The sequence below is a fragment of the Prenolepis imparis genome, unplaced genomic scaffold (genome assembly GCF_030444845.1).
Source record: "Prenolepis imparis isolate NDT839.2.m4 unplaced genomic scaffold, iyPreImpa1.0 SCAF_9, whole genome shotgun sequence".
Classification (NCBI taxonomy): Eukaryota; Metazoa; Arthropoda; class Insecta; order Hymenoptera; family Formicidae; genus Prenolepis; species Prenolepis imparis.
In genome coordinates, this window is record NW_028141167.1 from 1,280,475 (window position 1) to 1,293,220 (window position 12,746).

At 43.7% G+C, this 12,746-nt stretch overlaps 1 protein-coding gene across 2 annotated transcripts in view; it reads right to left on the reverse strand.

Annotated features, from left to right (window-relative positions):
• The window catches only part of Bbg (PDZ domain-containing protein big bang), a 40,313-nt gene extending 29,814 nt beyond the window's left edge, over positions 1–10,499 (reverse strand). For both annotated transcript variants that reach the window (XM_083045039.1, XM_083045038.1), the window contains exons 1-5: positions 10,076–10,499; positions 5,849–6,273; positions 4,463–4,909; positions 2,612–4,332; positions 910–998 (exon numbers count right to left, since the gene is read on the reverse strand). In XM_083045039.1, coding sequence (XP_082901165.1) covers positions 910–998; positions 2,612–4,332; positions 4,463–4,909; positions 5,849–6,202 — 2,611 coding nt within the window. In that variant the 5' untranslated portion in view covers positions 6,203–6,273; positions 10,076–10,499. The remainder of the gene's footprint in view (positions 1–909; positions 999–2,611; positions 4,333–4,462; positions 4,910–5,848; positions 6,274–10,075) is intronic.
• Positions 10,500–12,746: the final 2,247 nt, after the last annotated feature.

A 12,746-nucleotide genomic window follows, 5' to 3' on the forward strand; every position in this document is an offset into this window, starting at 1 on the left:
TAAATATATAACAAAAAGTAAGAAAAATGTCATAAAGCATTTGTCACTTGAATAATAAAATTAAAAATAAATTGTGTATATTGTAAGAAACTAAATATTTTACTGTAAAAAAAAAAGTAGTCAAAAATATTTATTAAATCGCCAAAGTTATCCCTATACAACAAAATCCATCCAGCACAGAGCAAGCGTCCGAAAGGCGTCTTGAGTCTTGAAGACTCGGTGCGTTTTGTATATCGCGGAGAAGAAATCGCGCGTGTAGTCATCCGCGCGAAAAAAATAGCGGAATGCACGTCGGTGAATAAGAATCTCTCCCGGCGAGAGAGGAAGGCGCGCCTCATATATATACGCCTTTGTCTCGATTTGCCTGGCCTGCCTCCGTTTTGAATGCATTCGCGCCCGCGCGAAACCGGAGAACCGTATACCGGCGCGTAACGCAAGGTGATTAATGCGTAACCTTTATAAAGCTCGACGGCAACGTGCCACGGTAGCGTGGGCGCGTTATACCGGGTGTCCTTCGGTTGTTTTGTACCCGAACATTTTTCCGCATTTCCTGTTCAATGTCAATTTTTTCGCGTTCTCGCCTTCTCTTAATGATAGTGACATTCTCATCGCCAGTCGACATGTTCCGAAGAGACATCGACAATGATGCTATCGAAAGCGAGATCGATTAATTAATCGGCTCAAGGTCGCCCCGATTGACGACGAGTGCTAATTTTTTTTACGCGGTCAGCCTCAATCGACACAAACGCTTGATTTGTTGCCTTTGCTATTAGCGAGCGGATCTCTAATCGTTCTGCGCTGGCCTCGCATTCTTGCGTTAATTGGATAAATTGCGCTTTATTGACTCAAATCGTATTTTGAGTCAAGCTAATTAAGAGCTTAATTAATATACTGGCAGAACAGACTTACCGTTTTTAACGAATGCATCCTTCTTGATTGCGGGAGACGATTCTTCCGACTCCGCCGCCAGCTTGCTGGAATCGTTCGCGTCTGCGTTGCTGCAACAGGTCGGAGAAAATATCTTTTTCAGGGTGCTTAGAAAAAATGGTTATACGCTCTTTGTATTTGATCCCTTATTATATTTGTGTAACCGCGCGTGCGATATAAAAGATAAAAGAAATTCTAAACGCTATATCAAATAATTAATGATATATAACCCGTTACATTTTAACGGCGGGGAGACTTATTGAGGGCTTTAATAAGCGGCAATTCGCTATTCAGATAAGTTTAAAAGAGACGATTGCAACGTCATGCAAAGAAGGAGAGATTGCTGTTCGAAGCAATAAGCAAATGTCGAGCATTTGCATGGAGGCGTTCACCTCGTGGGACGGCTCCGTCATCGAACTCGGTGGTGTTCGATTCCCAGTAATCGACAGCCCTCTTTCCTATTCTTAGAACGATCAATTAACCTTTTCTCCACATGCCGCCCGCGCGGGCCAGGTAATCCGGGTAACCGATGAGGAAAGTGAATTAATTTCTTTTTAGGATTTATTCGCCGCGCGGTGCTACATCTACAGTGATATACCTATTTCTCGACACAATTCCCAGCTATTCATCTCATCGTACACTTTGCTCAAGCAAATAAGCGGAATTATCCTGATTAACTCTGTACACAATTGTAATTGCTGTTCGCATTGCACGTTAATATTAAGAGGATTTTGAGATGCAACGTGTGGCGAAAGTGGAGATTCCGCGAATTCCCTTATATTAGGATTCCCTTTATTCATACAATATAGTTTATAAAAAAAAAACACGAGACAGAAAGTTTCCGGAGTTTTTTTATACTGAATAAGATTTCAAATTTCAAATTTGTCTATTTACAATTTTGAAAAATTTACATTTAAAGTTATGAAAAGAAGCTCTCTTAAAATATTATGATATATTAAAGGTTTTATTGTAATCAATATTAAACTTTTTTAAGGGTTTTAGGCTTTAATAAGAATTTGTTTTATCGATTACAATTTACAAGATATTCATAATTAAATATGAGGTCTATTACATGAAAACTGTAAATTAAACTATTGTGTGTGTGTGTGTGAAAATCTATCGAATATTTTTCATAACATATTTATTCAAACTTAAGAGTTTTTCAGATTGCTGAATATAAATTCAATGTCAAAATTAAAAAGAACTGTCAGATTTTTACTAACTTTACTATTTTCAATTCGTCTATTTTGACATCAAATTTGTATTTAGCGATCTAGAAGAAACAATCTTAAATTTGAATAAATATATTAAAAAATATTTGACGGACACTGAATGATCTAATTCGCACTTTTCTCACAATATACATCACATATTATGTTCACTTCATCAAGAATTTTATTAATTATAATTAAATATTTTTGCGAGTTAAAAACCCTAATATATTTAATTACTTTTATGATTTGCAACAATACTTGTTCACCATGTCACATATACATATAACTATAACACGGTAAAATAGCTCTTTTTAAATGCAAATTTTTCAAAATTATACGATAAAACAATTAACGGGAAATGATCATCCTCTTTTTTGTGGAAAAAAGGACTTATCTTTTTGTTGAATAATGATAGCTTAGAGTAATAATTTCTTTATATTGAGAGATTGGATATATAATTATAAACTTACGCGTTTACATACTCCAAGGAAGTCTCCTCCTCTTCACCGATAGTGGCGAGATTGCTCTGCCAGTAATAATCGCCGTCGTCGCTTTCGTCGGTTGTGTCGCCTTCTTCCACAACTTCCTCGTCCTCTAGCAAGCGATTTACATCCGGATTTTTTATATCGTCATTTATCTCGTCCAACGATCGATACGTTTCGTCATCTTCGCTCTCTCGCAGTGTAGAATTATCGACCGATAAAGTATTTTCTGCGTGTAACGGAAGTGCTTCCTCGAAAGTATTTCCGTCACTTGTCCGAGTTCCTTCCCGGTAAAAATCTTCTGAGTCAAGATGTTTTTCCTCTTCGTTATTCGACTCGTCGACGCATTCATCGGTCGGTTCTAAATTCGAATCTTGTTGCGTCGAAATTCCATTCAAATTATTCATAGATTGCGATTGATCTGGATCTTTGCTTCTACCTGTTACTTTATCCTTAATTCCATTCTGTTCGCAATTCGTCGTTTCCGAAGCGCTGTTTGCCTCATTCCTTGCAATTTCCTTCTTCTGATCGAGCTGCAAACCTTTGGCCATCCTGATTTCGATAATTTCAAGTACTTTGTTCGTTTGTGTGTCTTCCTTCGAACTTGCAGCTTTGTCTTTTTCACCATCAAGACAAGCGTACTTCGTGTTAGTTTCTCTATCGCTGTTTCCATCTGAATTTTCGAATTCTCGAGTCGAAAGTTCGTGGAAAACGTTGCTTCTGTTTAATGATGATTCGCATGATCCTGATTGAACACACTCTACGCTTTCGACTTGCGAAACGTCTTCCTTCTCCGTTGGATGATTCGATTGGATTGATGGTGAAGATTTGATCTCTCTTCGTGGAGCAATAATCGGCGGTGGAGGCGGCGGGGGTGGTCTCTTCCGTCTAGCCTTGATGTCTTTTCTCGGTAGCGGCTTCGGCGGCAACAGAGGAGCTTCCGAAGGTTCCCTCTCGGGCGAGACGGACATCGTTCCTGAGATCGTTCGCGCGTCCTTTCTAGATTCGCTCGTCTGATTCACGCAGATCCTGTTAACATGATTTCTAGCCGGCAACGGCGGCGGCGACGACGACGACGACCTGACGCCGTTGCTCCTTTCCGTGCCGGAACCGCGCAACTCCTCGTGAACGCTGCCGTTGACGCGCTCAACGAGTTCCACGTCGTCTTTAATTGGCCGGAAATGCGTCGTCGAGTCGGCGGCTAGGTCGGCTGTGTAGAAGAGGTCTGGTCTAGCCTCGTGTCCGTAGCTTAACGGGGCGTCCTGAAAACTGAGCGGTGGTTGAAGAGTGATGGTTTCCTCGATGAGCACCGTGTTCGGTGCGACTACCGCCGTGATACGCTCGACTTCGCCCCGCGACTCCACGTGCGTCACCGCCTCGGAACTGGCGAGACGTCGTAACAAGTAATCGGGCGGGTTCGAAAAGTCCCGCTCGAGCATCTCGAGCGGGCAGATCGCTCGCGACAGCAGCACATCTCGGTCGGACGAGGATCGCTCGAGGTCTCGATCGACGCCCGCGTATTCGTTCGGCTGTTCGGAGCCGGTGGTCGAAGCCGTGGACGCCGTGGAGATGGTCGACACGCGATCGGACATCGTCGAGAATCTGTCCATCACGGTGGACAAGGAGCTGCCAGTGTCGTCGGACGTGCTGCCGTGCGTGGAGCCGCACTGTGATCGCGCGTCCAGATAAACCATCGCTTCCGGCGGTTCCTAGAAACACAGAGATCTCTTTTTCAGTCAGAGAAAGAAAGAATAAGAAACTCCTTAGAGTTTTGATTTAATTTTAATTTCACATAAGTTTCAAAATTTTAAATTAATTTCTTATTCGCGATTACATTACCTGCTTCGACTTCGCAAACTCCGGCGAGCGGTTCTTCGGTGATTCCTTCGTACTCTCTTGATGCAACGATCCGTTGACGCTTCTCGGCGAGGATTCGCAACTCTCGTACGAGCTCACTTTCGTCGTACTTCCGGCATGCGAAACGGCCGGCGATCCGTTCTGCGACTTCGGGCTGTCCCACAATTTCTTGACAGGACTAGGATTCGCTTCGCCGTCTGCGGATCCTCGTGGCTGCCTCAGCTTCCGCGGTGGTACCGGCGGGGGGGCCGCGGGTAACTCCGGCGGCACTTTGTTTAGTTCGATTTTTCTCTCGGCGCTCACCACTTCGGGTCTGAGAGCGCCGCGGCATCTCACCATCAGCCTGATGACCAACTGCGACTCCTTCAGCCTCCTCACGCAATCCAATCGGGTCATGTGTGTCACCGGTATACCGTCGATTGAAAGTACCTAGAGAGAGAGAGAGAGAGAGAGAGAGAGAATCGTAACGTGATTGTGGGGTCTGTGTAAAGTATAGACGTGTCTATTATTGCCCGTAAATAATTTGTAATGTAAACAAGCAAAGGAGGCGAGAGGAAAGCACACTTGAGAGTTATTACGCAGGAAGTAGGTCTCTTGAAAATCATATAGATGAGAGACGGAGTGCACCGTGGGAGCCGGAGGAAGAGTGCATTTACAACATCTTGTTTCGCGGCTGTTCCACAAAATGCGCTAGCGCTATAGACGCATAAATACTATTCCCATAATGCGTGACCTTAATTTTAAACACGACGGACACTACGTACGTGTGATGCGATTAAAGTTAATCTTTTTTTCTAGCGAAAAATATGTTGGGGGCAAATATGTAAATTCGAGAGTAGTACGCGAGAGAAAGACCTTCTTCTTCTTCTTCTTCTTCTTTCTCTCCTTTTCTCACCCATTCAAGCTGACATTACGCCACAGGTACAGGCGCGTCGCGGCCCGATGCGTGCGAATAATTGCACGTCACTCATTACACCGATTCATTGAAATAGCAGGAGGAATCTAGCGACTAGTCATTGTGATCCTTATCCATTGCAGAAGAAACCTGCCGGTTCCGTAATTGAAAGCGACACGTAATGACGCGCGATAGATTTCACGTACCGTTAAGATTGAATGAAATCATACATGTTCATGAATGCTACTTTCTTGAATTCGTTATACGCGTGTTACGGCACGAAATATCATTTCAGCGAAAGCGGCCGATGTTATTAGCCTTTCGTTAACGAGGGGAGAAACAAGATTAAGAAAGCAAAGCTTCGCTATCGCGTATCCAAGATCTTTCCTCGGGAGAATAACTATAGAAAGATCGAAAGTATGAAGAAGAAAAAATATATATCCAACATTTTTTCTCGAGAATATCATTATTACCTCGTCTCCCTCGCCTAAAGTGCCCCACGAACACTTGGCTCTACTCGCAGGACTTTGCTCCGCGCAGCTCTGCACGAAGAGTCTCCTGACCCTCTCGGACGTCTTATTCCCGCCTTCGAATTTGAGTCCGAAACCCAGACGTTCTCCGGGCAGTCTGAAAACCTCGACTTCCTCCTCGAGATGTCCATCCATCCCGTTCGCCGCTCCGTTCTTGCTCGACCCCGATGACTCTTCGACATCGCCCTTCTTCCCGTTGCCGATCGACAGAACTGTCACGAAATTTTCCGACGTCGGCTGATTGCCGACACTGACCACCGTCACAAAGTCCTCCGTTGTGCCCTTGGCGACGTCCATTTTCCGAATCGATCTTAATTCATGGCGCAAGCTCGCTGATCTTTACGCTTCGTTGCAATGTCAGCCACTCCCTGGAAACAGGTCAAATCATTGTAGACAATATTCTGTGACGTAATCGGGAGTTCTTTTATAGGTGCGAAACCTGTTCAAGTTTATATACATATCTCGTAAGGAATAGAAAAAACTAATCAAACGTTCGACATAGTCGTCTGTCGTCGCGAGGGGTAAAAACGCTTCGCGATGAGAAAATTTCCGACGTTCCTTCTCGTGACTTCTCAGCCGTATTTTCCAACTATATCCATTTACTCTCGAGACACGCGAGATCGTTCATCAGGGGAGACGACGACAGACAAATCGTGTCGCATAACGCCGAGGATTGCGGACGATCGTTAAGCGATCTTGACTGCATACCGGCGCTAGTCGCTTGACCAACTTAATACGGAACTTTCGTGTTTCTTGTCGTACCTGCCCGTTTTACTAATCGTGTCATTACGCATAGATAGTAGCGGAGCGAATTATAAACAAGCAGGACACGTGTCGCTATAAATTATATTCTTCGCGGAGCGAGGTATTTTGTATACTCAGCGAGATGCGCTAACTGTAAGCTGTATTCTGTTATGCTTGACATTTTGTTTCGCCGCGGCTGACCTTCACTCGCTGCCATCGGTTCGCTTCATTCTGCGCCAGGTATTTCGAAGATTCGAAACATATCAGTGACGATTTTACTCTCTCGATCATCTCTCTCTCCTCTTTTTTTCTCTTGTAATTAATTTAATAGCGCTATTAAAGTTTTATCAAATATTTAAAAAATCTCTAAAGACTTTTCAATCGAATATATGCTTTCGTATTTGCTTGCTTTTATCTCATATGTCAGATATCGCAGACCGGTAAATTAGAAAGATAAATATCCCGCGCGTCGCGAACTTTTTTCCTCGACGCGATTTTCCGCGGTTGTCATAAATATTCTTTCGAGAGTTGAGAAGATTCTCCGAGTTCTAATCCCGACTAATAAATCTTTCTTATTTTTCTCCAGGAGGCAGGTGAACAACGCGCACCGCCTCCATCCGTTTTCACTCATCAGCATCCCCCCCCCCCCCCTCGATAATTTAACGATATGTATACCATCCGTCGTCGTGAAAGTATGTCCGCTTCCACTTCAAGGAACATCGTGCACAGCCTCCCGTCGTCTGTATCACCTCTGATCTCGGCAGAATGTGAGAAGTAGAAAGTAGATTGACCCGGGGGTCACTGTCGAGCAATCAGCTGATCGCAAGAAGATTCCTCCGACGATCGTTAAATGTATGTGTTTCACATTCATGCATGTCTCTCATTTCTTTTGTATACGAGAAGGGAAGAGTTAACTTAGTTGGTACTGAATATATATTTATTAACAATACTGAACAAATTATCCATTATCGAGCAAAATATACCGTACACGAGATAACAGTATAGTTTCATTAAAATCGACGACATTCGTTAAATGATTATTATAGCTGAGGAAGGTGACTGCTCTCGGAATTAATCAAGCGCGTCGACGACAATTTTCTATACGTCATGTTGCAACTCTAAAATTAGTTTGCTTAACGGAAGCGTGAGTTGGTTTATTTTTACGCGAAATATTTGATCCTGCATTCGCGCAATCGTCGACTATATTTTACGCCTTCGGTTACGTGTCATATATGATGACCTAATATATACACGTATCTTTCTCTTTGCGTTACGTCAAGTAAGGCGCGCATTTGATCGATAATTTCGCTTCACGCCGATAGAGATCTGACGATGGATTTAAATCAGCGTCGAAAATCACGGAGGCAGATGGAGCATAAAAACTTCATCGTAGGCAGAGTGTAGGGAGATCCACGGAGAGCCGTACAAGTGCGTGTAACGGAATTCGTAGCCGCAGGCCGATCGCCACATTCTCGATATGCCGCCGCCACGGTTGGTTCTCGAACGAGCGTGGGCACCGAAACCTCGTAAAAATATCGCGAAGCTGAACCGAACGCGATTCCCGAACGCGTCGAATCAGGCTCGGTGACACGTCATAGTTTAATCCTAATAGTGTGATTCTATACATTTGACAATATATATGTTCCATAAAGATCGTAAAGATATTTATATATTAGATTTTGCGAGGAGACGACGAGGAACAAAATTGAGAAGAGAAATATGGGACAAGAGTCGCGCTTTCCTCTCTTAATTAATATGTTCCATTCGCGCGTGGGAAAGGATTTACATGCAACTATAATTATTATGGCCACCCGCGGTAAGCCTTCGATATAATGGGTCGGATGCACGTGAGGCTCGTCGTGATAGACGGGGTTAATGTCATACAAGCTTGAATCGTTCGCGTGCAACGTCGTCTTGCAACGTAACGATGTTGAACGCTAATTGAAATGATCGAACGCCAAGGGAAGCGCAAATATGGGAATGCGAATCTCTGAAAAGTCACTCTTTCGCGTGGACTTTTACGCTCGGCTTTCTCTCTCTTCCTCTAAATGGAATTGTACGAGCCTTTGGAATTCCGCATTTTCCCAGCCGTATAAACGCGACGCCGCAATGCGCCGCGTTATGCAATAACTAACTGGTCGGCGCTCACAGACCGACACGCTTCGTGAATTTTGACAACGTGTTCTCCATTCATTATTTAAATCCCCTTGCCTTCATCGGGATATACCAGCCGTCCTGGAACGCCAGTCAATTTCGACGTCGCGTATCCTCGAAGAGGGGGATAACAATAAAGCGATTTATATATCGTTACTATACTAAGCGTGGGAAGACGCTTATGTATTTACTTAACGCGGACGGTTTAACGGCGGGAAAAGATGCGCAATCGCTGAAAAAGATCTAAGAAAAGTGTTTTTATCCGTAAAAAGCCGTTTCATCTTGATCCTCCGATTATTATCTCTTTGTTATAAATATGCTGACGGTGCTCCGCGATGAGGTGCTATCTCGTGAAAATATCTTCTTTGAAGTAATATAATTTTTTTTTTTTAATATTTTCTTTTTCACGCTCTCGCATATTATCCAAGAAATTCTCGCCTCGGTGTTGAAACGCTCGTTTCTCCCTTTATAACTTCGATCGACGGATAATCACGTTCAGCGCGTGCATAATAATTTCTTTTGCAACGCACGCTTCCTACCCGAAGCGATATATGCACGCGGACTGAAACTTTCACGAAATTGGGAATAATTATTTATGCACAAGGGAATGTACCGTGCAAGCAAAAAATCACGAGGAACACGCCGCTATAAACCCACATTTTGAAACTGGTTTCGCGAGAGATCTTTTTAATTACAATGGAAAATCGGAGTCGATCTTTCAGTTCTCATTTCAGTTTGGCAGAAAGATCGTTTCTCTCAAAGCTATATCGTTTAGCTAGCTTTGATATTTCTAATGAAATCTTGATTAAACGCTTAAAACTAAATTTCAAAAAATGTCCAACATAATTTGATAATATTTCTATGACGATATACCGAAGCCATATAATATACGCATATAGAATACCGCTAAATGGATTAAAGGAACATTCTTTTGATATCGAGTGACGCGTATTTCGTATTTATTATATATGTCTCTTGAATAGCATACATTTGACAGAATGCATTAACATTTATTACAATGTAATAAATAATTAACAATGTGAGAAGCTGAATTGTTAATATAATTTTTAGTACATATCTCTCTGGATTCTCCTTACAAGTTATCGTATCGTTTCGTATTTCGCTTACATTTATTTTCGCAATGCTTTGCACTTTCTTCAAAGCCTAGTTTACCACCGACTCGAATCGAGCAGAAAAAAAGAATTAATATTCTCGACGTTACGACGATTTCTTTCATTTCCTCGCAAATTTTTTAAATCATCCGGTACGTACCGTTCATCTGTCATTCGCGAGCATCGCGAGAATCTCTCGTATCTGAATCCCGTATTCTCTGTATCAGCTCGATCTTTGATCCACGATTTTTTAATCCTTTCGCGCACTCTTCCAACGATCTATATTCTGCAGATTGTCTCGAGAATGCTCCAACATACGTGAGATTTGTCCGAAACGCGGACGAACGCAAACGAGCCGCTCTACCTCGCCGTCTCGCATCGACTATCGATCGGTATTTCGGAGTCGGTGGACGGTACTGATGGTTCACGGTGGAACCGGTGAACGAACGCGTTCGCGTGGCTTGCGTGGCGATCGCTGGCGCGGAATCACGTGGCACAACGCGGCGACGACACGCGGCGGAAAATCGACGTGCATTCGGGACACGGTACCGTGCCGGACTGATGAGCCGCTCGGTGAGGCTGACTTTCTTCCGCGCGCCGTGAGTTGCCCCTTTGATTACGAGCACCGTCCCTCGAACTTCTCTCTTTTTCTCTCGCTCGCTCCTCGTGCACCTCCTCGGGCTTCGTCGTGTTTCTCTCTTCCTCTCTCCTTCTCTTCCCCTCTCTCTCTCTCTCTCTCTCTCTCTCTCTCTCTCACACTTACCCACTTCCCATCCCTTCTCTCGCTCTTTCTCCCCGTTAGGTCGCCAATCTCCTTTACACGGCGACCACCGTTCGTTCTTTCATCCTCTCGCTGCGGGTGCACCACTCCTTTCCTCAGTAATGTCGTCGACGTGCCGAACTGATCCTACGAGATTCTACCTGCGTCCCATATTATTCGCCGGACTTTCGACGAGATGGTCAAACTTGAAACGAGAGAAAATCGCTCGAACAAATTCTTTACGAATTCGGATGATATTCGGAGAGCCTTTCCGTGGATATTAATAACCGGCGAACCTCCGTCGTGAGAACATCCCCCAATTTAATGTCCTCGCGCGACAATTTCGACATTTTGCGAGTATGTATTTTTTATTTTTTCGTCTGATGAGCCGTCCCTCGTGTCCCAGCATCCTGTATGTAATTTGCCTCGCATCAGCGACGACGGAGAGCTTCGATCCTACGCGAGATTCCGCACAACGTCCCATATTATCCACGGACTTTCCATAACGATTAGCCAGGAGAAAAGTGCCGGCGGCTGCGAGCTCTCGTATACGCCTTCTCTTCGTGTATATTATACTTTCCTACTTTGCGTCACGGAACGATCTTTCTCAGCCTGGATGTTACCTCGATGCGACTAATAAATCTCGAATTCCCGCACGCATTCGGGCCACATATATATGTAAATCCGTGTTTCTCTCGATTAATATACATAGATTCTTAAACATCATAAAGTCCTCATTCGTGGACCGCGAAAAGTTTGTACGAAATGGTACGAGTTATCAGTTCCTTTTTTAGAAAACTGTCGATTGATGGATGTTAGACCATAATTGGAAAGTATGTTAGCATTGGTGTTTCTCGAGTTTTTATTTCTATCATAACGCTCTATTTCATTAGTGATAAAATGCAATTAAATATACAATGCAATCTATTTCCTATTGTGACTTATATCGCAAAAACTTTCAAAACAATTGGCTATAAGATGGAGACGCGGACAGGCGTTTCCGTAGCCGTTCGATTACTTCGAGGAGAGAGAGCTTTCGGGAAAGGAAAGAAGGCTACTCCAGTTACGTCAATAACGTTATTTGAACGCGATATATCGTGCGAGCGGTATAATCGCGCCATAAACGCCTACCGCCATCACTACGCGGAACCGATAACGACCGGCTTTGATTTCGCATGTTCTTACTAGACGTATGGACTCGGAGAATCGACACATATATATACTTGAAATAAACTTCGCGGAAAATATATATTCTAGAGTCGTAAAAATCCCGCTGAACGAACTCCGATAATTATTCCAAAGCTCGCGATGACGCAACACGTGACACGTCGCGGAATCACGTGCGCCGAGGAGACTTGAACGCTGGGAAAAAGGAGGTTTACTCCAATTGCATCGTCGCGATCCGCTTCTTCTCACCTGATATGATACATATATTATACATGCCTCGGCGCCGTAATCTCATCAGACGTGTCGGACATGCGGTAATGTCTTGCTTTGCGAAACCGCGAAACTCGGGTAACAGAGTAGCGCGAAGTGTGAATCTGCCCCCGAGTGGGAATCATATTGAATGCCATCCTCTTTCCCACCGGCGGCGATAATTTGCCGCGCTAAGAGCACTTTCGCTTCGTAGGATCGTGCGAGAATATGCGGGTGCGAATATGCCGGAAATTCACAATACAGCACGATGCATAAGTATGTAGGTGAAACTAGATCTAAGAGAGATGGTAAAGAATCGCTGACCATAGTCAACACGCGCTTTCGCAATCTTCTTTCTAAACACATTTTCTTTCCTTTCTACGATATATGGAAGATTGGTTTTGCTAAGATAATTCTATTATTAACGTTACATCACATGTTAAATCGTACATTTTCATAATGACGCGCTTATAAATATTTTCGGACATATATATGTACCTGAAATCGCGCGACAGATGTATACTTTATTTATCTGTAAAATTTTCGAATGTCCTTTCTCGCGGAAATGATCTGCGGGCAAATCGATCACGCGAGGTAAAGAGAGAGAGAGAGAGAGAGAGAGAGAGAAAGAGAGAGGAACTGAGGAGATTCTCCT